Source organism: Paroedura picta, chromosome 10 (genome assembly GCF_049243985.1).
Source record: "Paroedura picta isolate Pp20150507F chromosome 10, Ppicta_v3.0, whole genome shotgun sequence".
Taxonomy (NCBI): Eukaryota; Metazoa; Chordata; class Lepidosauria; order Squamata; family Gekkonidae; genus Paroedura; species Paroedura picta.
The window spans coordinates 87,073,050-87,098,705 of NC_135378.1; the positions used below are offsets into that span (position 1 = coordinate 87,073,050).

At 46.1% G+C, this 25,656-nt stretch overlaps 1 protein-coding gene across 3 annotated transcripts in view; it reads left to right on the forward strand.

Moving 5' to 3' along the window:
* The window catches only part of LOC143819562 (uncharacterized), a 55,071-nt gene that overhangs the window by 22,963 nt on the left and 6,452 nt on the right, over positions 1-25,656 (forward strand). For all 3 annotated transcript variants that reach the window (XM_077301327.1, XM_077301328.1, XM_077301329.1), the window contains 16 exons: positions 146-1,040; positions 2,670-2,956; positions 4,023-4,129; positions 6,334-6,465; positions 7,103-7,231; positions 8,198-8,239; positions 8,420-8,560; positions 11,154-11,279; positions 13,470-13,601; positions 13,818-13,946; positions 15,051-15,092; positions 16,339-16,479; positions 17,572-17,697; positions 20,461-20,510; positions 23,291-24,632; positions 25,118-25,171. In XM_077301327.1, the coding sequence (XP_077157442.1) occupies positions 146-1,040; positions 2,670-2,956; positions 4,023-4,129; positions 6,334-6,465; positions 7,103-7,231; positions 8,198-8,239; positions 8,420-8,560; positions 11,154-11,279; positions 13,470-13,601; positions 13,818-13,946; positions 15,051-15,092; positions 16,339-16,479; positions 17,572-17,697; positions 20,461-20,510; positions 23,291-24,632; positions 25,118-25,171 (3,875 nt within the window). The remainder of the gene's footprint in view (positions 1-145; positions 1,041-2,669; positions 2,957-4,022; positions 4,130-6,333; positions 6,466-7,102; positions 7,232-8,197; positions 8,240-8,419; positions 8,561-11,153; positions 11,280-13,469; positions 13,602-13,817; positions 13,947-15,050; positions 15,093-16,338; positions 16,480-17,571; positions 17,698-20,460; positions 20,511-23,290; positions 24,633-25,117; positions 25,172-25,656) is intronic.

Sequence of the window (25,656 nt, forward strand, 5' to 3'; positions counted from 1 at the left end):
CTGGTCTGGTCTTTGGAGGGCACAGAGCGGTGTTCTGCATTGCCTCCGCGGGCAATGAGTCAGATGCAGGCCTGTCTGCGCCTGATTCAGAAGTTTAACCTTCCAGTATGAAGTTAATTATGTTTTCTCCCTTCATTCCCTGCAGACCTTTTCAAGCCAGCTGCTAAACCTCGAGTCTGGGTTTGTGGAGGCTCTCTGGTCGTCTCCGCCCAGAAATGGGACCTGCAAAAGAGACAGTTTGGACAATTGGACTGGCTGCAGCAGAACATCACTCTGGAGTGGCACGGGCAGGAAGACCTGACCTGGGCTCAGCTGGTGGCCACAGTCCAGAAGCTGGCGGCTCAGGGCCAGGCCCCAGATGTATTGATCCTCCATCTGGGGGAGAAGGACTTGCTGAGCACTCCATGGCCTGCGTTAAGTCAGACAATAAGAAGAGAAGTGGGCTTACTTAAGGAGGCCTTCCCCAAAGTCAGGCTGATGTGGTCAGAGATGCTGCCACAGAACATCCGCCCTGCAGGAATGGAGGCTTGTAACGTGGAAGAGCTGCTGCGGGAAGCGAACTTGGTTGTGGGGGGCTTCATCTCCGGCCTGGGGGGCATGGTGATCAAGCACGGTGAAATTGCAAACTGCGTCTTCACATTGAACCTAGAAGGAGGCGGTTTGTCTTACATAGGCCTTGACCTGTTTTTGGAGGACATAAGGAACGCAGTTCGTGCTCATGTGCTCCAGTCTAGTGGAGCAGCCGGTGGTGGACTCCAGGGAGGCAGGAATGCCTCTCCGTTTGCCTCTTTAGCTGCTTCTGCTGGCCTGGGCACCATGAGCCAGGAGGCTGCGATAGAAGGGAATCAGACGGTATCGTCTTCCAAGGAAGCATCGGAAATACTGAGAAAAAGAAAGCAAAGAAAAAGAGGGTGTGAACACAGGGGCAAATGTGACGAAGCAGACAGGAAGGTCTGCTGTGAGCTCCCAGCTGGCTTCTTGGGTCAGCCACAAGAAAAAAATGCAGAAACACATATTTGGAAGGTTTCATTCCAGTTCAAGTGAGAGTCTTTCCTTTATTCTTTTCTCTTTTTCCATAGTGGTGTTATTCATGTGCTTGTCATCACTGAATGCTGCTTGTACAATTTCCATCAGGGGCTGCTTAGGGTGATAACTGCTTAGGGTCAGGCTGTCTCTCCTTCTGGCCAGACTTTCTTGTGTGAAGGCCTCCCCTTAATTTGTAGGCCTGGAAAGTATTTTGGCTTCTCTGGTGGGAAGCAAAGCATGGTACTGGCCACCACATGTTTCTGTGTGTCTCTATGTGTCTCTGTGCCCTTCCCCCTGCAAACTGTGCAGGCCAGATGAGGTTACTGGAATGTGAAGCAAAGGACTGTATTGTTTTTATGTCATGCAAGGAGCCAACATCCTCTGTTTCCCACAAGAGAGAGCAGACAGGTAGAAAGAAGACTTGTGTTAGGCCTCAGGGATGCGTTTGTGTTTCTGAGGAGCAGACTCAAAGGAGAGAATGAAGGCCTCACTTCTTTCTCCTTCACCTTTGTGATGCACAAACTGTCAGGGTCCGCCGGGTCTTTGCCACGCTTCGGGTCCGCCACGTTGTTCGGTGAGGGAGACCCGGGACTAGAAGGCTTTATCTGTAGGAAACAACGTCTCAGAATGGAGTCGGTATTCTCTCTCCCGCTCCTGGGTTCAGGGTAGTTCCGTCACTACGCCTCCAACCCCATCTCCTCATTGACGCTTCCTTAAGTAGCCTCTCTAGCCCCTGTCTCCACCCTCCGGGCTTCTCAGGCGGACCTCGCCCTTCCGGGACTCCGCGTCTCTCCGCCACCGCCCCGCCCTGGGTTTCTCCCTTGCTCTCCCCGCTTGTACTGACTGCCCCTGTGCTACCGTTTCCCCCACCCCTGGTGAACTGATTCCCCACATCACTTTATGTAAGTTTCGTATCCAAAGAGGGTCTGCCGGGATCTCTTCCTCTGGATCTTCCTTTCTTAGGTTTCCACTCCTGTCAGCAGGCTCCTTCTCCGGACCCCCCGCGCTGCCCAAACTAGTCGTCCTCGACACAAACAAATTAATTTTAAAAATGGGAAGCAATTCCAGCAGATTATCATCCCTTGTGTCTAGTTTGTCTGGATGAAGGAATGGCTGTTTCAGGATGCCCCAGATGGGTGCAGTTTACACCAAGGCAAGAAATTCAAGAGCGTCTCTTCTTAAGGCATCTTTGGAGGAAAAGCAGGAACGGCCAACCTTTCCCTACCCCAAAGCATAATTAGTCCTATCCCCACCTGAGCCAAGCCACACCCACTGACTCAAGCTTCAGGTACTACCCGCAGCAGCCTTTGGTAGCTGGGCGTCCAATTTTGTTGTCCTCATGAGTCTCTGGCCAGTCAGTTATTCCCTAGTAATAACATTGACCAAACGTGTCAATCACTTCATTTTAGATCAAAATGGGTAGCCATGTTAGTTTGCCGGTATCAGTAGGAAAGAGAAAATAATACATTAGCACTTTAAAAATGGCAAAATTTGTGGCAGGGTGTCGTTATTTCCCTCTAATTTTGCATTTTCATACCTGAACTTTATTTCCCCTATGAGAGAAAATGTTTTCCCCATCCTTTAAGACTTATCAGATGATGTGCTTAATAGTGAATGTATTATGGTACTTGCCTGTTTCACAGACATGAAAGTGACAAACAGGGGAGGCAGGAATCAAGGCACCGTTCTGCCAGTCCCAGCCCAAGACGCTCAAGACGCTCAAGCTCCGGCCATGCCAGGCATCGGACTCGGTCACAGTCAAGGAGCTCTGAGCGCCACAGGACAAGTCGACCCCGAAGCCGAAGTCCAAGGTGCCTTCCCAGTCCCAGACACCGGTCAAGGTCTCCACGGCAATCTTTGCATTCTAGCAGACAGTCTCAGAGTTCGGCCAGCAAGCAGAGAAGAGCAGGAAGCTCAGCAGGACTCACAGGTAACCATGTGGATATGACTGGAGCTTGTCTGCCCTGCTAGCTCTGTGTCTGAAAACCAAGGGTCCCCAACCTTTGTGCTCCTGTGGGCACCTCCGGAATAGTGACACGAGGTGGTGGGTGCATCTGCACAATGGCTGCCTCAAGATAGAGCCAACCCCCAACTCTGTTGATGCTTATTATCAGGACGGAGTTGTAGTTTGCAGGCTCTCTCTGCAAGGTGTCTCTTTGGCACCCTCTCCCCACATCAAGATGGGCCGCTGCCCCATAGATAAGGGGTTGGGGGTTGGGGGGGGGGTCTGGGTCCTGTAGAAAGGTTGGGAAGACCCCTAAAGTACCATGAGCAGAAAGAACTCAGGCCGAAACCAATGGATCCCACCATAGAGTCCATCAGAGGGGTCATGAGGTGGCAAAGATGGCGGCGAAGAAGGATTCTTTTTCACAGCCAGTGAATATATTTAAGGTGACTCAGGGTGACCCATTGCCTGCACCCAGCATTGGTGGCTGGAAAATGAAAATCTAATTCCTCTGAAGCACAATAAAATCAGAGTCCAGTCAGGCATTTTTAAGACCAATAAAGATTTATTCAGGGCGTGAGCTTTGGAGTGCAAGCACTCTTCCTCAGGCTATGTAAGGAGTTCATAGTCTAACGAAGAGTGCTTGCACTCCAAAGCTCACGCCCTGAAAAAATCTTTGTTGGTCTTAAAGGTGCTACTGGACTCTGATTTTATTGTGCTGCTTCAGACCAACACGACTACTCATTTGAATCTACTCTGAAGCAGTAACAGTACTGGTAGCTACATTATAATTGCAGCCACCCAATTGCAAACACATGCTCAAACATAATGTGCTTTATGAAAGTGAAGGAATATTCCTTCAACTCCAGAGCAAAGAACAGTGAGAATGAAGTAACAAAGCTCTCAGCAGTACAGAGTAGGTGGCTGGCATTATGTATATGTTGAGTTACTTCTGCCTAAGGCCACTGATTGGAGCAACTCTGTGTAGGTTTGCACTGTTAAACTCAGGGTGAGGTTAACCACGTGTTTGTTTCTTCTGTCTTTGTTACAGAGGGACAACATGCCAAGACAACTTGTTCCAAAATAAAGCATGACGAACGGAAGCAGACCTATCGTAGCTCCGACTTAATGTCCATGATTCAGCAGGTAGCAACACAGGTATTTACAGATAAGAATCAACAACGTGAGCAAACATACCCCCGGCAAGGTAATTCTGTGGCCAGAAAGGCCAAGTTCCATAGTGTGAAGATGGATTCAAATCCCCTGCGAGGCACTGCTAAGAGCACCGAGGCTGAGCATAAGAGTCTGGGAAGTCCTTGCCCCAAGACAGGCACCTCTTTGAGTAGTAAAGCAAAGAACAAACCTGAAGCTCAGTTCATGCCAAATGCATACCCCGCTTACCACCCATGTGATGTTTCCCTTTTACACAAATAAGGGGGCATTCTTTTGCGTTAACAAGTCACACTACAACACAAACCTTTTGAGGGCAAATTAAAATTGTCAGCATTCTCTGTGTAGACCTAGGATCAGTTTCCGCGGTTGTTTCTGGGGGTTGTTGAGGATTTTTGTATTGTAAACTTGGGAATTTTTAATCGTAATCCTGAATGGTATACTGCAATCAGAATCATACAGAGCTGGGAGAGATCCCAGAGGGCCATCCAGTTCAACCCCCCACCTTCTCGAGGACTTATAAATGACACACTCCTAACAGGTGCTCATCCAATCTTCTCCTAAAAACTTCCAATGAAGGCAACTCCAGCACCCTCTGAGACAACGTATTCTATCTACAAACAGGCTGAATCTTTCCTATAATTTGAACCCATTTCTCCTGGTCCTTGTCTCCTCTGAGCCTGCACAGAAGGGCGGTATACAAATTAAATTTAAGAATTAAAATAAAAAATAAAACTGCAGAAAACAAATTGCCCCCCTCTTCAACATGTCTTCCTTTAATGTAGTTACATATCCTTGCCCTCCTCTTCTTCAGGCTACACATTCCCAACTCTGTCAGCCTTTAATTGTAAGGCATGGATTCTAACATCTCCACCATCCCGGTCTGAATCTGTTCCATTTGCCAATATCCTTCTTAAACTGCAGCACCCAGAACGGCAGGCAATATTCCAGATGAGTAACCAATGCGGGACAGAGTGGCATGATAACTTCCCTTGCTCGAGTCTAGAGGCTGTGCTCCTAGCAATGCCGCCTAATATTGCATTAGCCTTCGTAGCTGTCCTATTGCACTATTGGCTCATATTCGACTTCTTGTCCACCAGAACTCCTAAGTCCCTTTCACATGTCCTCCTATCAAGCCAGGAATTCCCCTATATTTATGCGTCACATTTGTATTACCCTAATGTAATGCACTTCTCCCTCTGGAGTAACTAGAAACCCTGGTTCAGAATAACTACTTGGGGGTATTACCCACCCTACCCAATTTAGTGTCAACTGCAAATTTGATCAATGTACCCTCTACTGTCTCATCCAAATCATTAACAAAAATATTAAACAATACCAGTCCCAGCACAGAACCCTGCGGTACATTGCTAGTCACACCCCTTGAAGACACGTCATTGATGGTTTCTGTCAGTCAGGCAATTACAAATCCATTTAATTGTGACCTTATTATACCCAGTATTTATTTATTTATTACATTTCTATACTGCCACTCCCAGCATAGCCGCTCACGACGGTTGACAAAGAATTGGCAGAGGAAATCTCAGAACCTTTAGCCATCTTTAAACAGCCCCGTGGCGCGGAGCGCTACGAACTGAATAAAGGAGTAAGGGCACTGTGGGAGGAGTTAGAGCGGGCCCTGTCCGGGATAAAAACTCGGAGGGGCCAATCAGGCAAAGCGGCTCCTGATTGGCCCCTCCAAGTGTCCATCCCGGCCCAAGCAGGCAATCGCGCGGCTCCCCATTCCCTGCTTCACCCGCACAGACAGCCACGGGTGAGTGGTGGGCCTGGAAGCCTTCTCCCGGCCGGCGGAGCTCCGCCGGCTGGGAGAAGGCTCGAGAGAGCCTCGGGGGGCGGGTGGGCCTGGCCGCCTTCTCCGGGGACTCCCGTCCGTTCTTCCGACGGAGCACCGAAAATGGCCGCCGACAGAACCGCCAGCCAGCCGAGGATGCCCCGCCGCCACCGCCACCCGCCACCGCACGCCCTCAACGACGGCTCCGGTAAGGTTCGCTCCCTTCCTGCCTGCTGCCCTGTCCTTCCCATTCTAGCGCCCATTGTATTTGGGTTACAATGGGCTCTTTTCCTAGTTATCTATAATTATCTAAAAACAATGGGATAATGACTGTACAGCAGCAATGCCCATTCTGTCGAATGAGGTGCCACACTTGCTTCACCCTGTTTATTTGTTCCAGGGAGAAGAGGAGACCTGCGTGGTGGTGATTTCTAATCTACCTGAGGCAGGGTTGTCTCTGGATGAAATTTCCAACCTTATCAAGCCTTTTGGAGGACTGAAAGATGTTTTAATATTGTCTTCACATAAGAAGGTATTACAGCAATTTTGGGGGGGCCTTTCTGTAGGAAAATGGAAATGCCTCTCTTTTCTTTTCTTTTCTTTTCTTTCCTTTCCTTTCCTTTCCTTTCCTTTCCTTTCCTTTCCTTTCCTTTCCTTTCCTTTCCTTTCCTTTCCTTTCCTTTCCTTTCCTTTCCTTTCCTTTCCTTTCCTTTTCATCTTTTCTTCTTTTCTTTTCTTTTTTCTTTTCTTTTCTATTGCCTAATGTTCTTAATAAAAATGAATCACCGCATGTTGCTTTAGCTGACCTGGTTCCAGATGCAGTAGAAAAGAACTCCTTAGTGTCTAACAAACTTTGCTGCTCCCTTCTTTGGACGGCTTATTTATTTATTTATTTATTTATTTATATTTATATTTTTATACCGCCCTTCCCTACGGCTCTGGGCGGTTTACATAAAACATTTTTCAACATTCACATAGAACACTATCAAAATCAATATCAAAATCAATATAACAATATAACAATAACAACAACATATAAACTGAAACAATTAGAACGGCACTTCAACAATAACTTGACAATCCCTCAGTCGGTTCGTTCCCTCAGTCTGGGGGGCACCTGTAGGTGTTATGGCTCAGTCGGCCCCACCTGTTTTCTTGTTTTTCAAAAGGCATACCTAGAAGTAAATCAGAAATCTGCAGACTCCTTGGTGAAGTTTTACGCTTCCATTCCAGTGTGGGTGGAAACAAGACAGCTGAGCATTAGTATGGCACCCGAATTCAAGGATCTAAAAGACGAGGTCAGTGAATTTAAACCATTTAAGAATATCATGATTTGTTTGGAGCTGCTTTTTCTTCTTTCGCCTTATGTAAACTCTTACTTTATCCAATCTATTTGGTTGCTGTTAGGTCTTTATGTAATGCCAGATGGGATGATCTGAGAGGGTGACCTCAGTGTCTCTGTCTCCTGGCTGATCTAGTAAATACTCATTGTGTTTCCATCCGAGGAATAATCCCAGACATTCTTGTAGGCTACCGGAGCCACAATAAGCAGGAGTCCACGGTCTCTGTGTGTATTGACCCCCCAATACCTCCTGTCGTTAACAGCCTTGCAGACGGATGGTGGAGTCTGTCCGTCTCATGCTGCGTCTTCCTCTTTTCCCCCTCCCGTCCACGTTTTCTAGCATGATTGTCTTTTCCAGTGACTCTTCTCATCGTGTTTTAAAGACTGATGAGATTTTATTCCAGTGTATGCTCTTATGGGATAGAGCCTGTTTCATCCAATGCTTGTAGCGGGTCCTTACTAGGCAGACCCTTAGAGGTGCAGTAGAGGTCGTGTGTGCCTGTGTTTGTTTTTTAAAGATACCATCCGAAGTAGTAATAATTATCCTTTTCTCTGTTGCTGCTTGGCCTGTTAGCATCTGCAAACAGCTGAGGCATCTCACTTTGTAAGAGCTTCATGAAGACACTGCTCCTGGATGAGCCTGTCTAATGGGGGTGCGTGTGCACACGGGAGTGTGGAAAGCCTTCTGTGGGCTGGCTGTTTAGATTTCCCAATTCAAAACGTGTAGCCGTCTGTTTGTGAAATGTAGTTGTATAACATGGATTATCTTTTATTTTGAGCCTGGAGGAGATTATGTCCCGTTATTATTTTACATACGTATTGTTAATGCATAAATACCACAATGCATGATGCATAAATACCACAACAATGAATAGACAACAGATTTAGTTCACTAACTGAATTGTTCTTGTCTATTCTGTAGGAAGCTATATTTATTTCTATGATTAAGGACGCCAATCCAAAGGTAAGTACACTTTGTTGTCTCATCTGGGTTGGTCCTGTTTACTTGTGACCCATCTAGATCCTTCTGGGGTGAGATGGGAAAGGAATAAGTGATACAGTCCTTGTTTTCATTGGGGAAATTGGGCAAAAGCCTCTAACTCGTGGAGTTGCTGACTGACATATGTGCATTTTCGTTCATCAGGCGAATGTGGAAGCTCTGCATGCACAATTTGTGCATCTTGGCAACTTGCCTGACGGTGGGTACTCTGAACTCGAAATACTGTGCATCGGGCTTCGATTTGGACGAGTGGATCACTACGTGGTGATAAGCAATAAGAGAAAGGTGAACAGAAAACTCTCCTCTTGCAGAAGGATTCTCTTGTAGCCTCTCCGGGACATCATGATGTGAATATCTTGCATTTAGGCTCTCGCCTTCTCTGATTGTATAGCAGTATGCCACCCATCAGGGAGGGGGGGGGCTGCCATGGTGGGAAAGAGCTGTGAGCCCACAGTGGCAGAAGTTTTTCGTTATGTTTTAGAGAAGAGCGTCCAACTTGTAGGACAACTTTGTTCTTGTGACCTGGCCAGCTACAGCCCTGTCTCACACCTGGCATTTCTGGGAAGGTAGTGGATACACTGGATGGAACTTCAGTCTTTCCAGTCCGGCTTCCAACCTGGCCATGGGGTGGAAATAGCACTGGTAGCCTTGGCAGAGGTCTTCGGTACCAGCTGGAACAAGGCGATTTGGTGCTGTTGATACCGTTAGACTTGTCAGCAGCATTCGATACAGTCATGAGCTTCTTGCTCACTGCCTTGCCGATTCAGGTATCCAGAGTACAGCCCTAAAATGGCTACTCTCCTTTCTCCAAGGTCAATGGCAAAAGTGGTAATTGGGGAGAACCGATCACAACCCTGTGAACTCAAATGTGGAATACCACAGGGAGCTATAATCTCCTCAGCATATTCAACACTTTCATTCGCCCTCCTGCCCTGTTGGTCTGAAGCTACAGCTTGAGTTGTCACCAATAAGCAAATGACAGCCAGCTCAATCTCCTAATGGATGGTCAGCCTGATACTCCCCAGATTGGCTGGCCAGGTGCCTGGTGGCTGTAGTAGAATGGTTTCAGCATAGTCGCGTGACACTCATCCCCTCAACGATGGAGGTTCTTTGGGCAGGCGGGAAAGGGTCAGACCAGGAAGCAAATCTCCCCAGCCTGAACCGTGCTCAACTTACAATAATGCAGTTGGTGAGGAACTGGGTGTGACCTTTGACGCTTCCTTAACAATAGAAGCTGAGATAATGGGGCTAGTGCAGCTGGCATTCTTCCATCTCCACCAAGCAAAGCTACTAGTGCCCTAACTGATCCCAGAATACCTCACCACAGTGATCCATGCTGCAGTCACCTCTAGACTGGATTACTGCAACTTGCTCTATCCAGACCTTCTCTTATCCCTGCTCCAGAAATTACAGTTGGCCCAAAATGTGGCTGCCCGACTGTTTCCCAAATACCACGGAGAGTACATCTTACACCACTCCTTCAGCACCTGCACTGGATACCAGTTGAATACTGGGTCATATTTAAGGTACTGGTGCTCACCTTCAACCTCATGTGCGGCCAGTGTCCTGCATACTTCAAGGACCGTCTGTTTGTCCATAACAGCTTTTCCCAACCTTTTTACCCTTGGGAAACCCCTGAGAGATTCTCCGGGCTTTGAGAACCCCTAGAAGCGGTATGAATTTAGGGTCGGGCGCTTTGCCATCCAAAGTGGACGTTTGCACCCGAAGCAGCCAGCGGCGCGTTGTGGGGGTGGGGGAGGGGAGGTGGTGGTGGGTGCACATGCGCAGGCACAGAGCTCTGCGCCTGCATGTGTGTGCACACTGGTGTGCCGCTGCCTGTGCCTCCCCCTCCCTCTGCACCATGGTGCTGGCTGCTTCAGGCACGGCCACTTCGGAAGCTGAAGTGCCCAACCCTAGACGTGATCGTGCAGAATATGGTTGGGAAGCATCGCTGTGAATATGCACCCCGGGGTCCCTTATACTTCCCCTCCAGGCCCACCATTGGCCATTTTGGGAGGGGTTTGATATGACCATATATGGTCATATACCTGATCTATGTTTAGAACATTAAAAAGATATATAAAAAATTATTTACCTTCCATTCATTTGGGAATCCCGGGGCCGTCAAGAAACCCCAGGGTTTCATGAAACCCTGCTTCAGAAAGCTGGTCTATATTCCCTGAAGACCGACTCGCTCTATATATTCGAACCACCTGGTAATCCCTGGCCCCAAAGAAAGCCACCTGGCCTTGACCAGAGCCAGAGCCAGAGCCTTCTCCTCCGCACGCTCAACCCAGTGGAATGAGCTCTCCAATGAGATCAAGGCCCTACTGGAACTCAGACAGTTCCGTAGAACCTGCAAAATGGATCTCTTCCACCAGGCTTTTGGATAAGACTGACAATGAGGACCCAAATCCAGGCCAACCACCAGGAAACTGCAACACCAGCAGCATCAGCAGTCCCCCACCTGTTAGCTGTCTGTTATATGCTATACCAATTATATCTCCTTTTTCAATTGAATACAGTGTATTTTTTTTCTAGTTATATGTTCCATGTACATCGGCCCAAAATGTCAAGTGAGGGGTGGCATAAAAGTCACATGAATAAATTAAATAAAAATTAAATAGACTTGATTCTAGCAGCACCTTTCAGGCCAATAAGTGTTTTGGGATATCAGTTTTCAAGAGTCAGCTCTCCTGAAAGTCTGGTTGGCCTCTAAGAAACTAACTGTTCTGCTGCAAACCAACAGGGCTGCGTGCTGAGAGTCCCCAGTGGTGGTGCTGCTGCTGCTGCTGGGCCCATGTAACTCAAATTGTGGTCTGCACAAATCCGTACTTCCACGCTAACGTTATTCATTTAAAAAAAAAAAACTTTCCAGGCGATCCTTCTGTTGGACAGCGCAAAGTCAGCTGCATCCATGTGTCGCTTTCTGAAAAACTCTCCTTACAGTCTGCGGCAATCAGAGCTGACGTTCTCACGATCACCAAAGATTGACCCTTTGCCAGTAAGTGAACTTTGCTTTTCTATGTAGGGGTTGTTCTCACTGACAAGACCTGACTGTAGGAATTGGAATTCTGTCAAGTATGACTTGTGGAGTGGGATGTTCAGGGACATTTCCAGGGCAAATTTCATGACAAAAGGGTTGCCTTGTGTCATCCTGTCCTCTTCATAAGAACATAAGAGAAGCCATAAGAGAGCCAGTTTGGTGTAGTGGTTAAGAGTGCGGACTTCTAATCTGGCATGCCGGGTTCGAATCTGCACTCCCCACATGCAGCCAGCTGGGTGACCTTGGGCTCGCCACAGATAAAGCTGTTCTGACCGGGCAGTGATATCAGGGCTCTCTCAGCCTCACCCACCCCACAGGGTGTCTGTTGTGGGGAGAGGAATGGGAAGGCGACTGTAAGCCCCTTTGAGCCTCCTTCGGGTAGGGAAAAGCGGCATATAAGAACCAACTCTTCTTCTTCTTCAGTAACATCAGGGCTCTCTCAGCCTCACCCACCTCACAGGGTGTCTGTTGTGGGGAGAGGAATGGGAAGGTGACTGTAAGCCCCTTTGAGCCTCCTTCAGGTAGGGAAAAGCGGCATATAAGAACCAACTCTTCTTCTTCTTCAGTAACATCAGGGCTCTCTCAGCCTCACCCACCTCACAGGGTGTCTGTTGTGGGGAGAGGAAAGGGAAGGCGACTGGAAGCCGCTTTGAGCCTCCTTCGGGTAGGGAAAAGCGGCATATAAGAACCAACTTCTTCTTCATATTGGATCAGTCCCTGTGTAGCACACATCCCAAATCCAGTGGGTGTCAACAGGTGGTCTCCCAGCTGGGCCAGTAGTCCTCCCAATGCTGTCCCAGGCAGAATGATCCATCTGTCCCAGGGGTGGCCAGACTGTGGGTCTCCAGATGTCCATGCACTACAAATCCCATGAGTCTGGCAGGGGCTCATGGGAATTTTTGTCCATCGATATCTGGAGAGTCAGTTTGCCCATCCCTTATGGGTAAGGACCACTGATGGACCCCTGCTCCATATGATCATCCAGTCCCCTGTTGAAGTGGTCAGTGCTTGTAGCTACCACCACTTCCTGCAGGAGTGAATGAATAATAAATATTAAATAAAGAATAATAAATGTTATTCTTATTACCTGCCTTTCCCTGGTAGGCTCAGGGCAGGCAACAGAACAATTGGAGCATTCATATACAGTTTCCAAAGTGTAAATAGAGAGGTGCCCACCCACAAAGACATGACTAACGTGGGCCTATCTAGACTAAAGTCCCCACACCAATAAGCAATAAGATCTGCACAAATCCTCCAATCACAGAATTTCAATCTAGGGAATGAATGGCTGCAGACATGGATGAAGTCAGTCCCACCTGATAACCATTACATGATAAACACCAACAAGAGGTGTTTACTTTCATGCAAAGTATGGAAGACTTTGACATTTGTTGACATTTGTGGAGACCTATTGTTTAAATGGATCTAGTACCAGGTCCAAAATGCGATTGTGGTACGGCCCCCAAACTGTTTTCCATCTATTACAGGGATGTTAGCATCGTACTTTCCGGGGAAATGTGATGGAGCTCTTGATGCTCTCCCCAGCTGTAATTGAATGGATTGAAAACTTAGATATTATTATTTAGGGGGATTGCCCAATTGGTCTACTTAACCTACTTGGCTACATATTTTATATTATTATGTGCTCCTGCCACCCTAGCTAATCTTCCGTGTAGCTGAAGATACTGGAATAGAAGTTTTAAACATTTGTGTTAATTCAGGCTCAGCTATACCAGTAGCCTTTACTCTGATCTGTGTTCCGCTTAAATAATACCCGAAGAATACCAGCAAGGTATGTCAGGTGTTCTGCAATCATAAGAAAGAGATCATGAGTTCCTCCAACATGCCATTGTTGACACCTTCAAAAAAGTACCACGTGACATTATTGATTTGCATTTATAAGCCACTTTGCAACATAAATCTTTTGAGGTGGTTCACAAATAAATCATCAGCACCAACTACGTAGAGCTAGGACCAATCTTGGATGTAGTTTCTGGGGTATACTGAAGCTTTTAATATTCAGTTAAGAAATTTGGAGGATTGTACCATCCCTGGATGAGGTGTTGGAATAATTCCTATACAACGGCACCCCCCCCCCACCCCATTGAGTGGGGTGCAGCATTTGATTGACCCTGTTTACTGTTCCAGGGAGAAGAAGAGACCTGCGTGGTGGTGATTTCTGACCTGCCTGAGGCAGGGTTGTCTCTGGATGAAATTTCCAACTTAATCAAGCCCTTTGGAGAGCTGAAAGATGTTTTAATTCTGTCTTCACATCAAAAGGTATTTCAACAATTCCTGTAGAGCAATTCCGTCGGAAAAGGAAATGGTTCCTTTTTGGCAGTGCCTAATGCTCTTTATACTCCCAGATATGCTTGGAAGGAGCCACAGGTCTAGTAGAACCTTAATATCTGACAGAATCTGTTGCAGAATGTCAGCTTCCACGAGTCACTGCTGACTTCCTCAGGTGATTTATGCCTGTTTCTTGTTTTTCAAAAGGCATACCTAGAAGTAAGTCAGAGGTCTGCAGACTCCTTGGTGAAGTTTTATGCCTGTATTCCAGTGTGGGTGAAGACAAGACAGCTGTGCATTCGTATGGTACCTGAATTCATGGATCTGAAAGACGAAGTAAGTGAATGAAAGGATTTAAGAATATCAACAGAATTGTTTGGAGCTGCTTTTTCTTCTTTCGCCTCATGTAAACTCTTAGCCAATCCATTTGGTTGTGGTTGAGTCTTGAAGCAGTAATGCCAGATGGGATGATCTGAGAGGGTGACCTCAGGGTCTCCGTGTGCTGGCTGATCTAGTAAAATACTCATTGTGTTTCCATCTGAGGAATAATCTCAGAAATTCTTGTAGGCTACCGGAGCCAAAATAAGTAGGTGTCCAGGATCTGTGTGTGTCAAGTGCTGTCAAGTCATTTTTGATTTACAGTGACCCTCTTCATTAATGATCCCCCAATACCGCCTAGAATAGAATCATAGAGTTGGAAGGGGACCTCATGGGTCATCTAGTCCAACCCCCTGCACTATGCAGGACACTCAAAACCCTATCGCTCATCCACTGTCACCTGCCACCCCTTTGAACCCTCACAGAATCAGCCTCTGGGTGGCAAGTGCCGTGCCACGCTGCCGGGGAAGGGGAGGGAGGTGTGCCTGCTGGTTTGCAGGTGCCAGCGCCCACGCCTCCCTCTCCCCCCCTACCTCGGTCCCAGGGTCTCCCTCTGCCCCCCCACCGGTCCCCAGCCTGAAAAAGTTTGGGGACCGCTGCTCTATATGGCACCCTTTTAAATACATGAAGATGGTTGTCAGATCCCCTCTCAGTCATCTCCTCACCAGGCTAAACAGACCAAGCTCCCCCAACCTTTCTTCATACGTCTTGGTCTCCAAACCCCTCACCATCTTTGTTGCCCTCTTCTGGACATGCTCCAGTTTGTCTACATCCCTCTTGAACTGGAGTGCCCAAAACTGAACACAGGACTCCAAGTGAGGCCGAACCAGAGCAAAGTAAAGCAGTACCATCACCTCCCGTGATCTGGACGCGATACTCCATTTGATTTAACCCAAAATCCCATTTGCCTTTTTAGCCTGTTGTTAACAGCCTTGCAGACTGAGGGCCTGATATTTTGTCCAGTTATTATTATTCATAAATATTGTTAATGCATAAATACTGTAAAAATAAATAGACAACAGATTTAGTTCACTAACTGAATTGTTCTGGTCCATTCTGTAGGAAGCTATATTTATTTCTATGATTAAGGACGCCAATCCAAAGGTAAGTACTCTTTGTTGTACCATCTGGGTTTGTCTTGTTTACTTGTGACCCATCTAGATCCTTCTGGGGTGAGATGGGAAAGGAATAAGTGATATAGTCCTTGTTTTCATTGGGGAAATTCAGGACTTTTTGTGTTCTTTATTCAAATTATCAGCTGTCCCTCTGTGCATCCAGTCTCTGTGTGGTGTACATCTGTTTCTGCATCAATGTTAAAATCATAATATAAAAACAGTAATAGTAAATTACAATCTTTCTCAGTGCTCTGTCTCAGTATATCTGAGGAAGCATGGCATGTTCAAGGGGGGTCGGGGATGTTGTTTGTCTGTGCAATCTGACCTGTTTGTCTTTGTATCCACCATGTGCCTGACAGAATAGCGCCATTCTACAAGCCTTGTGCTGGTTGAGGCCAGTTGCACTTCTGGGGGAGCACTGAAAAGAAATTGCTATGGAATATTTTCTCAATGAGTAAAATGCTTCTGAAGAATTTTTTTTTTAATTGTATAGTATGAAAAGTTCTCGGGGCTTTCTCAGTTTTCCCAACGGAAAAATAAGGCTCTGTGGTGGTGGATGGGGGCGGGATGGGGGGGACCTCTAATGAAATGTTTTATTTTTGAGTGAGAAAACCTTGTCTCAAAAACCTTTTCAGTCATTCCAAATATAGAGCATATATAAGAGTCTGAAGACCTTTCTTTAATGAAAATACTGGTGCATTTGAGAGAGCCTTTGCGGTGGGGATGAAGAACTCTTACCCTGTAGATGTATCCAAGATTTTTTAAAATTTGCATATAAATAAGTACAATTTTATATGCTAAGTTATCAATAATCCATTTCTTCTTGTGTAGTAAAGAGGTTTCCATTGGATAAGAAAGGAAGTATTGCATATACTCCAGTTTCGTCCCAAATTTCCATTTATGCTAGGGGGGAATTTCTACCACAGGTTCAAAATTTCCAGAACCTTTAGAGCTGTACCCTTGCCTTGACTTTAAGAATAAAAATAATGTATTCACAACAACCAACAACAGGGCTGAGGTCAGAGTTGTAGAGTTATAAGGTTGCAAAAGAGTTCCATAAGCCTCCACCGAAGAATAGGGATGAATGGCTGAGGGGTTTTCTACTGGGCTGGCTGCACAGCTGCAGCTTCAGCTGATGTGAAAATCCCTCCCAGAGGGTGAGTCCATTGAATCCTCTGCAGAAACCTCTAACCCTTGGAGGTCCTGACCGACATATGTGCATTTTTGTTCATTAGGTGAATGTGGAAGCTCTACATGCACAGCTTGTGCATCTTGGCAACCTGCCAGACAGTGGATACACGAAACTCGAAATACTGTGCATCGGGCTTCGATTTGGACGAGTGGATCACTACGTGGTGATAAGCAATAAGAGAAAGGTGAACAGAAAACTCTCCTCTTGCAGACAGATCCTAATCATGATGTGAATAACTGGCATTCAGGCCTTCTGTGACTGTGTATAGCAGTATGCCATCCACTGGGAAAAGGGGCTGCTTGGTGGAAAAGAGCTGTGAGCTGACAGCGGCAGAAGTTTTTAGTTATGTCATAGAGAAGAGCATCCAACTTGTAGGTCAAATTTGTTCTTGTGTGGTACAAATAGGTTTGAAACTACCAGCAGGATATAAACTTGCAATAGTTTATTAACGACAACAACAATCTCATTCATTCGTTCGTTCGTTCGTTCGTTCATTCATAGATTTGTTTCCTGATGCTATTGGGGAACTGTCTTGTGGTGGGTTACAATCACAGAACATGAAACCCATAATCATAAAACATAAGACCCTGAAATTAAAACCCACAATTACAATATCTTATTTATAAAAATGCATTTATATCCCGCCCTTCTGCATTGTTCAGGGTGGGTAACAATATTTAAAAACATACAAAGTTAAAATTTAAAAACTACAATTTGCCACTAGCTGAAATTTCCCAGACAGGGTTTTTTGTAAGGAGCCAATCTTCCAGCAATGAGGTCAGCCTCGTTGGCCTCTAAGGTGTTGTCAGGATTGCAGACTTGTAAATAAAACATCACTCTATTGAAAGATGGTTGTTTATTCAAGCAGATCTCCCTGGACTCACATAGACGAATCTGACGAATGCAAGACAAACCCCTGCTCTTATGCCAGCAGTTTTCTCACCTTCCCCAGACCCGTTAAGGTTCACGTTACAAGCAGATATAATAGTCAGAGATGCAGGTTAGCGGCAAGCTGTGACCGTGGAGAAGGCGCCTAACACTAACAGCCAGACAGAAGGAGAAACGGGAGTACTTTTCAAAATAGTTACATACAGGTTCAGAGTACAGTAATCAATCATGGCAGAAACCCGGGGATTCTGACAGTTGTGCTGTTAGACTTGAAACTAGCTGATATTTCTCAGTGGTGCTGCTGGGTCCACCTAACTCAAATTATGGTCTGCACAAATCAGTAATTCCAGGCTAACTTTATATCATGTGTTAAAATATACCTTTTCAGGCAATTCTTCAGTTGGACAGTGCAGAGTCAGCTGCATCCATGTGCCGCTTTCTGAAAAGCTCCCCTTACAGTCTGCGGGAGTCGGAGCTGACATTCTCACGATCCCCAAAGATTGACCCTTTGCCAGTAAGCGAACTTTCTTGAGTCCCTACTTGCTCGTTTGCCTTTCTGAGTCAGGGCAGGCGACTGAAAGGAAGCCTGAACTCCGGATATTGATGCTGCTTAGTTTCTCTTGCCCTCCTTTCTGCTGCTTTTGTTGCCGTTCTTAAGTGCTTTTCCTACCTGACTGTAGGAATTGGACTTGTGTCAAGTATGACTTGTGGAGTGGATGCTCAGGGACATTTCCAGGGCAGATTTCATGACAAAAGGGTGGCCGTATGGCATTCCGGTCTCTTCATAAGAACATAAGAGAAGCCATGTTGGATCAGGCCAATGGCCCATCTAGTCCAACAGTCTGGACAACACAGTGGCCCAAACCCAGTGGGTTCCATTGGAAGGTCCACCAACAGGGCCAGAGGTCCACTCACTGTTGCCCCCCAAGCGCCCAAGAATACAGAGCATCATTGCCCCAGACACAGTGGTCCATCTTTAAGTATTTGAAAGGTTGTCACTTGGAGGAGGGCAGGATGCTGTTCCCAATGGCTGCAGAGGAGAGGACACGCAGTAATGGGTTTAAACTTCAAGTACAACGATATAGGCTAGATATCAGGAAAAAGTTTTTCACAGTCAGAGTAGTTCAGCAGTGGAATCGGCTGCCTAAGGAGGTGGTGAGCTCCCCCTCACTGGAAGTCTTCAAGCAAAGGTTGGATACACACTTTTCTTGGATGCTTTAGGATGCTTAGGGCTGATCCTGCGTTGAGCAGGGGGTTGGACTAGATGGCCTGTGTGGCCCCTTCCAACTCTATGATTCTTTGATTCTGTCTATATATTGTGTCTAATAGCGACTGATGGCCCTTTGCCCCATGTGATTAATCAATCCCCTTTTCTGTGCATGTCGCTGCCACGACTGCCTGTGGCTGTGAATTCTACTTTTTTTTCACCCAAGGGGTAAATAATGATTTGCTTTTGTGTTCATTAATTTTATCAAGTGCCCACCAGTTCTTGTATTCTGCCTCCTCTTATCTATTTTGTTATCTTGCACATAGAATTTGGGTTCAGAAAATGGGAAATGTTGCTAAAGCACTGATATATAAGCAGTTCTGAACATGGTCTCAGAATGTGGATTTAAAAAAAATCAGCATGGATTGTTGTGGGTTTTCCCTGCTTTGTGGCTGTGGTCTGGTAGTTTTTGTTCCTGATATTTTGCCATAACTCTGGCTGGCGTCTTCAGAGGTACCATCAAATGGTACACATTTTTTGGTTCTGCCTGATTTATATTATTTCCAATTATACACATTGTTATTTTCATAATCTTTCATATCTAGAATTTCTTGAATTTACTATTCTTCGATTCTAAAAACTCATTTTCATTCAAGGAAATTAGGATTTTTTCTTTCAAATGCTTAATTTCAGATTCCAATTTTGAACTTTCAGTCATTGCTGTTTCAATTAATAGTACCATTAAACCCATGGAACATTTTTTTGAAGAAGAAGAAGAAGAAGAGTTGGTTCTTATATGCCGCTTTTCCCTACCCGAAGGAGGCTCAAAGCGGCTTACAGTCGCCTTCCCATTCCTCTCCCCACAACAGACACCCTGTGGGGTGGGTGAGGCTGAGAGAGCCCTGATATCACTGCCCGGTCAGAACAGGTTTATCTTTATCTGTGGCGAGCCCAAGGTCACCCAGCTGGCTGCCTGTGGGGGAGCGCAGAATCGAACCCGGCATGCCAGATTAGAAGTCGGCACTCCTAACCATTACACCAAACTGGCTCTGAAATTACAAACCATCTGTCCTTAAACTTATCATTATAATGAAACATATCTGCGGCTTTATTCATACAAAATCCTCTAGGTATGATTTTATTTCTGCAATAATCTCTCTGTGCCCCTTCACGTGCCTCTATCTTAATTTTTCTAAAGATAGATTCAAGTGGGTAGCCATATTGGTCTGAAGCAGCACAACAAAACAAAATCAGAGTGAGGAAGAGTGCTTGCACTTGAAAGCTCATGCCTTGAATAAATCTTTGTTGGTCTTAAAGGTGTCACTTGGCTCTCTGATTTCGTTTTGTTAATTTTTCATAAGTTAGACTTTTTGAAATCTTCTCATACATCATTTCCCCTAGGGTGCATATTTGACTCAAAAAATGTGGTTGATTAGAATATGCACCCTATATGTTAACCAATATAGCTATTTAATGTGTTACAAGCCTCATTTGTAATTGTAATTGGTAATAGTAATTTCTTATCTCCTGTTAATTCTCACAGCCACCATCATGTGAGATAGGTCAGGCTGAGAGGGAGTGACTGGTCTATGATCACCCAGTGATTATAATAAGCCAGTGAAAAGAAGGTTGGAAGGGAAAGAGGTCAAGCAGGGGTGAGGGCAGAGGTGGTGGTGCTCACCTCCCCCCCCTCCAGTCGTATGAGCTCTGTAGGGGCGGCTGAAGCAGTAATTGCATCCTCTAATCTTTCTGCTGAAGGGGAGGAGGAGTGGGGACAGGTTTCCCTCTTTACGCCCTGCCCCTTTCTAGTCAGGAGGTGACTAGCAAGCAAGACACGGTTTCTGTAGTCAGTACTCTCCAGATACAACTTATGGGCATCCTGGTGGCAAAAGGGTTGGGGAAGAAGGCTATGGAGAGTTGGAAGGGGGGATTTGGGGGTTGGCGTGCACGAGGTCACCTTCTGCAGCACATCTTGTGTGACCCTGCTTCATAGCCTTATATTTGCACCAGGAGTATTTTTTAATGCTCTTCTTGGACTTCACACTTTAAAGCTTGGATGTTTTGTTACAGGTTGAAGTCACAAGAAAGGAAGTGAAAAAACAGGAGCCAAGCAACGAGAGGTATAATTTATTAATGTCTAAAGGTAGGAGGTATACGTGTGTGTATGTGAGAGAGAGATTGAAACCCATGATCAGACCAAGTATGTGGTTAATCCCTTCCTCGCTTGCTGTTTAGGACCGCATGCTGCTGTCTTACACTTTCTGTTTTCTCCCCTTCCACATGTCCTGTTTTGGCCTTAGAATCATAGAATAATAGAGTTGGACCCCCATGGGTCATCTAGTCCAACCCCCTTTTCCAGATCTTGTCCTCTGTGATTCAGTCTTCAAGCAGACTTCTGTGTGGCCCATGGCCAAGTCCCGAGCTTGGCTATGGCTGCTGAGTTGCTTGTGTGTAGTACAGCAAACTCCAGCAAATAGAAACAACCCTTTTAGGCACAGGTGCGGCTTCAGTCTTATGCAGGATTTGACAATAACCCTTTGGTAGAGAAATATTTTCTGTTCTCAAATACGTCATTTGCAGCATAAATCTCATTTCTAGATGCTTACAAAGCTGTATAGCCTGTAGATGGACTGAAATGTATTTCAGCCAACAAGGGCCTCCTCTACAGTTAACGTTAATTCTTGCATAGAATGCTGGGGGCTACATAGAAACTCTGTGAAATACCTTCATGGCTAACAAGTGGGACCTCAATAAGAATAGGTGACTGCAGCTTACCTGGAAGAAAGTCACCTGGAAGAAAGTCATGTGGAAAGTCACCCAGAGAGACCTGCATGTTTTCTTATACAGTTCAGTGAAACTTGTTTGAAAACATACCCTTAGTTTGAAGAAGGCTTAATGCAAATCCACTTATGAGGTATCACACAGGCATCTGCTCCAGTGTTTTGCAGACCATTGCCCCAAGTCTTTTTTTCTGAAAGCAGCTGCAAGCTGCGTTTACAACAATGGGAATGTGATTACATTTTTTGTCATGATACAATTTCACATAAAGGCTTAAATTCCAATTGGGATCTAAATTGTTTTTTATCAACCAAAAAAAAAAACACATTGTCTGCATCCATGGCCCTTTAACTAAGGATATTAGTCACACCTGTACATAATTTGTGGGGTATCTGCTTATCTTTAAAATGCAGTGTTTAGCATTCTTTTAGTGGATGTGTTAGGAAATACAACCTTGGAGCAGATTCCTGTGGGATACCTTATAACTGGATTTGTATTAAGCCTTCTTCAAACTGAGGTATGTCTTGAAACAAGTTTCATTGAATTGTATAAGCTTATGAATAACATGTTCCTATGGACAAAATTGTTAATGTGAATAAATACATGTAGAGAGAATATATAGAGAGGAGTAATCACTGAAGAAATATTGGAGACTTATTTGAGAGACTTATTGAGCACATAAGAATTGATTTGTCAGCCTCCTGATTTCCTTAACTTTTTTGTGGACTTCTTCATGAGGAATCATAAGTTTGCTGAATCTGAGTACTTGCCTGTTCAAATCTGCCCCAAAAGAGGCTCCTGCCTTGTGTGTCTCAAAGAGAATGCACACAGCTATTTGTAGTCAAGAATATTGTGATCCTGACCCTTGGATTCCAGTTCCTTATATGGCAGTACGGAGATGTGCTTCATTCCAGACAGCAGCCTTTCAAATGGAAAGGGGAGGAGCTTCGTTCTCGAGTTTTGTAACTATACTACCGGCATTGCAGTCAGAAGATCCGAGGGTGTTCTTATTTTATTTTTGCTTCAAGGTGGAGAGATTTTAATTGCTTTGGTTCACTTTAGTGAACTGTGCAAGAGTTCTGGAGTGTGGTCACTCTAGTTGACTGCAGGGGGGGCCAAATTGTTGCCCTCTGATATCCTGCTCTATGTAACCATTCATCTCTTTTGCTGGTTGTGGTATGGAGGCCGTTTTTCTTCGGCTAAGAGACCATCACCCCTCTGCTGGTTTGGCTGGACATAGAGCGACGAGACATGGCCAGCCAGTCCCCCTGTTGATTGAATAAAGGCAGACGAGCACTTCTGTGGTCACATGCCTTCCACCCACCACTTCCTTTTAAAAAACCTCTTAAGCAAATGCTTTAAAAAACAACCACTCATCACTTACATACTTGTGTAATCTTTGTGTATTATCGAGTTTCTACTGTCTTGGAAGTAGTGACATCTCAGCATCCTTTCTTGGGTTGGGGGTCGCAATGGAAGCTTTGGAGGAATTTGCTATCTTCCATAGATTACTATGGAGGGTTATTCTCTTCATGGCCTGCTTGCAGCCACTGGTTGGAAACGGGGTCCTGGACTAGAGGGGCCCTCTGATTGCCTTTACCTTCTTTGTTGTAAGTCGAACATCTTTGAAGTACTGTAGTACTTGAGCAATACTGCCAGAAGGCTGAAAAACAGTCAAGGCTTTGCTAGTGCGTGTGTATGTATGGATATTTCCGCTTCCTGTGGTTGTTCCCCTTTCAGGTATATGGGCAGCAGCCTATTAAGTGCCCATGTTTCCCAGGCAGGGACTAGAGGATGGTGGCTCTCTCTCTATGTACGTGTCCAGTGTGACTTCCTAAAGTCATACGTGTAAGAATGCCCTGCCTGCTCCGGGGTCCGTAGGGCACACACCTATTTAAAGAGCATCACCTTCAAAGAAAGCATACCTCAGGTCGTGTGCTGAAATCATGCTGAAGTGGCTTAGCCACCTGTGTAGACTAAGGCTCATTTGGCTGTTAGGTTAGCAATCCCAATGCTGAGCTCTAATGCATCAGGAATCCCCACCGTTGGCGTCAAGAGGTTATTTATTACTGTGGAGTTCTCAACATAGCTTGATTTCTTCTGTTTTTTTAAATACATTTAGCCCGGACTTGAAAAAAATTCCCGAAGGATCAGGATTGGTGCACACAGCTTCCGTTCCTTCAGCAAAGCCCGCTGAGGCCAAGGAGGAGCCCATTTGTAAGTTGAAGGTTGCGACGGCAGAAGTGAAGAAGGAACCTTCTGAGAAGACGGAATGTGAAGCTCTGTCAAAGCCATCAGAGACGGCAACTTCGGAAGGCAAGTTGGCAGCACTGACCACCGAAGTAGGGGATTTGAGTTCATCTGAACTAAAATCTGAAAAACCAGTTGCTCTGGCTTCGGGCCTAGGAGAGGAAGAAAAGGTTACAGATACGGCTTTGGCTGAATTTCTGGGAAATACGTCTCCCGTTGCAACAGGGGGCAAAGATGAAGAGTCAGCTGGGCCTGCTGCTGAGCTCTCAGAAGGGTTGAAGGGCACGGCCGGAATCGGAGGGACAGGAGCAGGTCCTGCCAAGACAGAGCAAGGAGTGGAGGCAGCTCCTGCCATCTGTGAGACAGTGTCCCTGGGCTCTACAGAAGCTCCAGTGGAGGAACTGTCGGGGGAAGACCTACAATCCAACACCAGGCTGGTGCCTCCAGGACCAGGTCATGCAGATGCACCAAGGAACCTCGCTGAAATGTCTACCGGTGAGGTGGAGGGGATGGTAGACAAGGAGCCTGAGAATCCCTCATCCGCAACGGAAGGCAGCATGGAGGTGGAAGCTGAGACAGTTGTGCCTGAGCCTACAGAACCCGCGAAGGAGAAGCCTGAGCTACAGTCGGGCAAGGCTGAGGCAGCCTCAGAGAAGCAGCCCGAAGTGCTGGCATCAAATGACAAGCCAGCCCAGGAGGAGAAACTTGAAAGGAAGGCAGATGACAGAAGTCCTGAGCAAGGTTTGCCCAAGTCACAGCCAAGGAAGGAAATGGGACAAGGCCAGCTAGAGGGCTCTAGGAAAGGTGATGTGCTTGCTACGGTCTTGGCACCCAGTGCAGAAGCAACTTCCGTTAGTAAAACCATCTTGAAAGCTTTGATGTCTGTTCCAAATATATCAAAGAAAAGAACTGTGACACGAAGGAAGGAAGAGCAGAAGCCTGCCGCAAAGCCCGGAACCAGGAGCAGCACAGTTGCCGAGAAGAAACCGGTGCCAAAAGAAGCAAGTCAGCAGAGACCGACTATCAGCAGGTCAAAGTTGCCAGACAGCAAACCTAAAGTGAAACTGAGTTCTCTCGTTGTTAAGGTAGGCAATGGGAAGAGTTCATCACAGCAAGACAAAGACTCCCAAGTGGAACCTAAAGGTAGCTCAAAGCAAACTCAAGAGCAAGAGGCTCGATCATCCACCGTGAAGCTTGACAGCAACAAAGAAAAGGTGAGGAGGGCTAAGGTGCTGGCTCGTGTCTAGCTTGATAACTAATGCTGGCGCTTCTTCCAGACCATGAAACAGAGGTGCAGGCAACTAGTCTGTGCCCAGCCCCTTTCCCCCCTCCTGTCCAATGTTTCCTTTAGCAAAGCACATTCACAAAAGGGGCATGCGAGGTTGTCCGTGGCACATTTCGGAATCATCTTGTAGGTAGATGGATGGGTTTGATGGGCCAGCCACGTTGGTGCTCTGTCTCCTTGTGAGGTGATACTTCCAGTGGTGAGTCCTAAAATGCCCTGCTGCAGAGCCATGCGGAGAAGAAATGGCACACGCAGGGTAGCTGATGGATCCAAGGAGCGGTTGGCATGGTTTCAACTTGCTTACGAATATGATTGGTGTCATTTCAGGCTAAAGGCACGGCATTATGTACTGGACTTCTGGGAAGCCAATTGTTTGACTTTTGGCTCTTTGTTTTGCTTTCTCTGACTTTTCAGGTATTTCCTGGGAGAAATAGTAGAAGTTCTCACAGGTGCACAAATCCAAACGAGGTAAGGAAGCAGAGTCTTGGATTCCCGTATTGCAGTTGTGTAAGTGCATAGAGGTGTGATGGGGAAGACTCGGAGATGAGTGTGTGTGAATGAGTGAGCCTTCTTTTTCGATGTGGTCCAGATTCACTCTGGGAATAGAGCTGCTCATCCCCGCTTTGAAGGACTTGCTGGCTTGAGTTTTGCATCCAGCAGAGTCCCACAATAATGAACGTAACAGAGCTCCTAGCCAGATGTTAAAGAAGCACTGCGACGTGAAAATGGGGGCATGAGAGAACTTGATTGAGAACATCCCAGGGACGTCAGCAGTTAGGGTGCCATCAAGCATACAGCTAGAACACCCATGTTAAGATGCCAGCTTTCAGATGCCCTATATGTAAACCGCCACGAGCTGGCATTGCTGTGAGTGGTGGTATATATAAAGATAAAGATAAAATAAAGACGCACTCTATGGAGCGTGTATAACTCAGGAAGGGAGCATGGGGAGT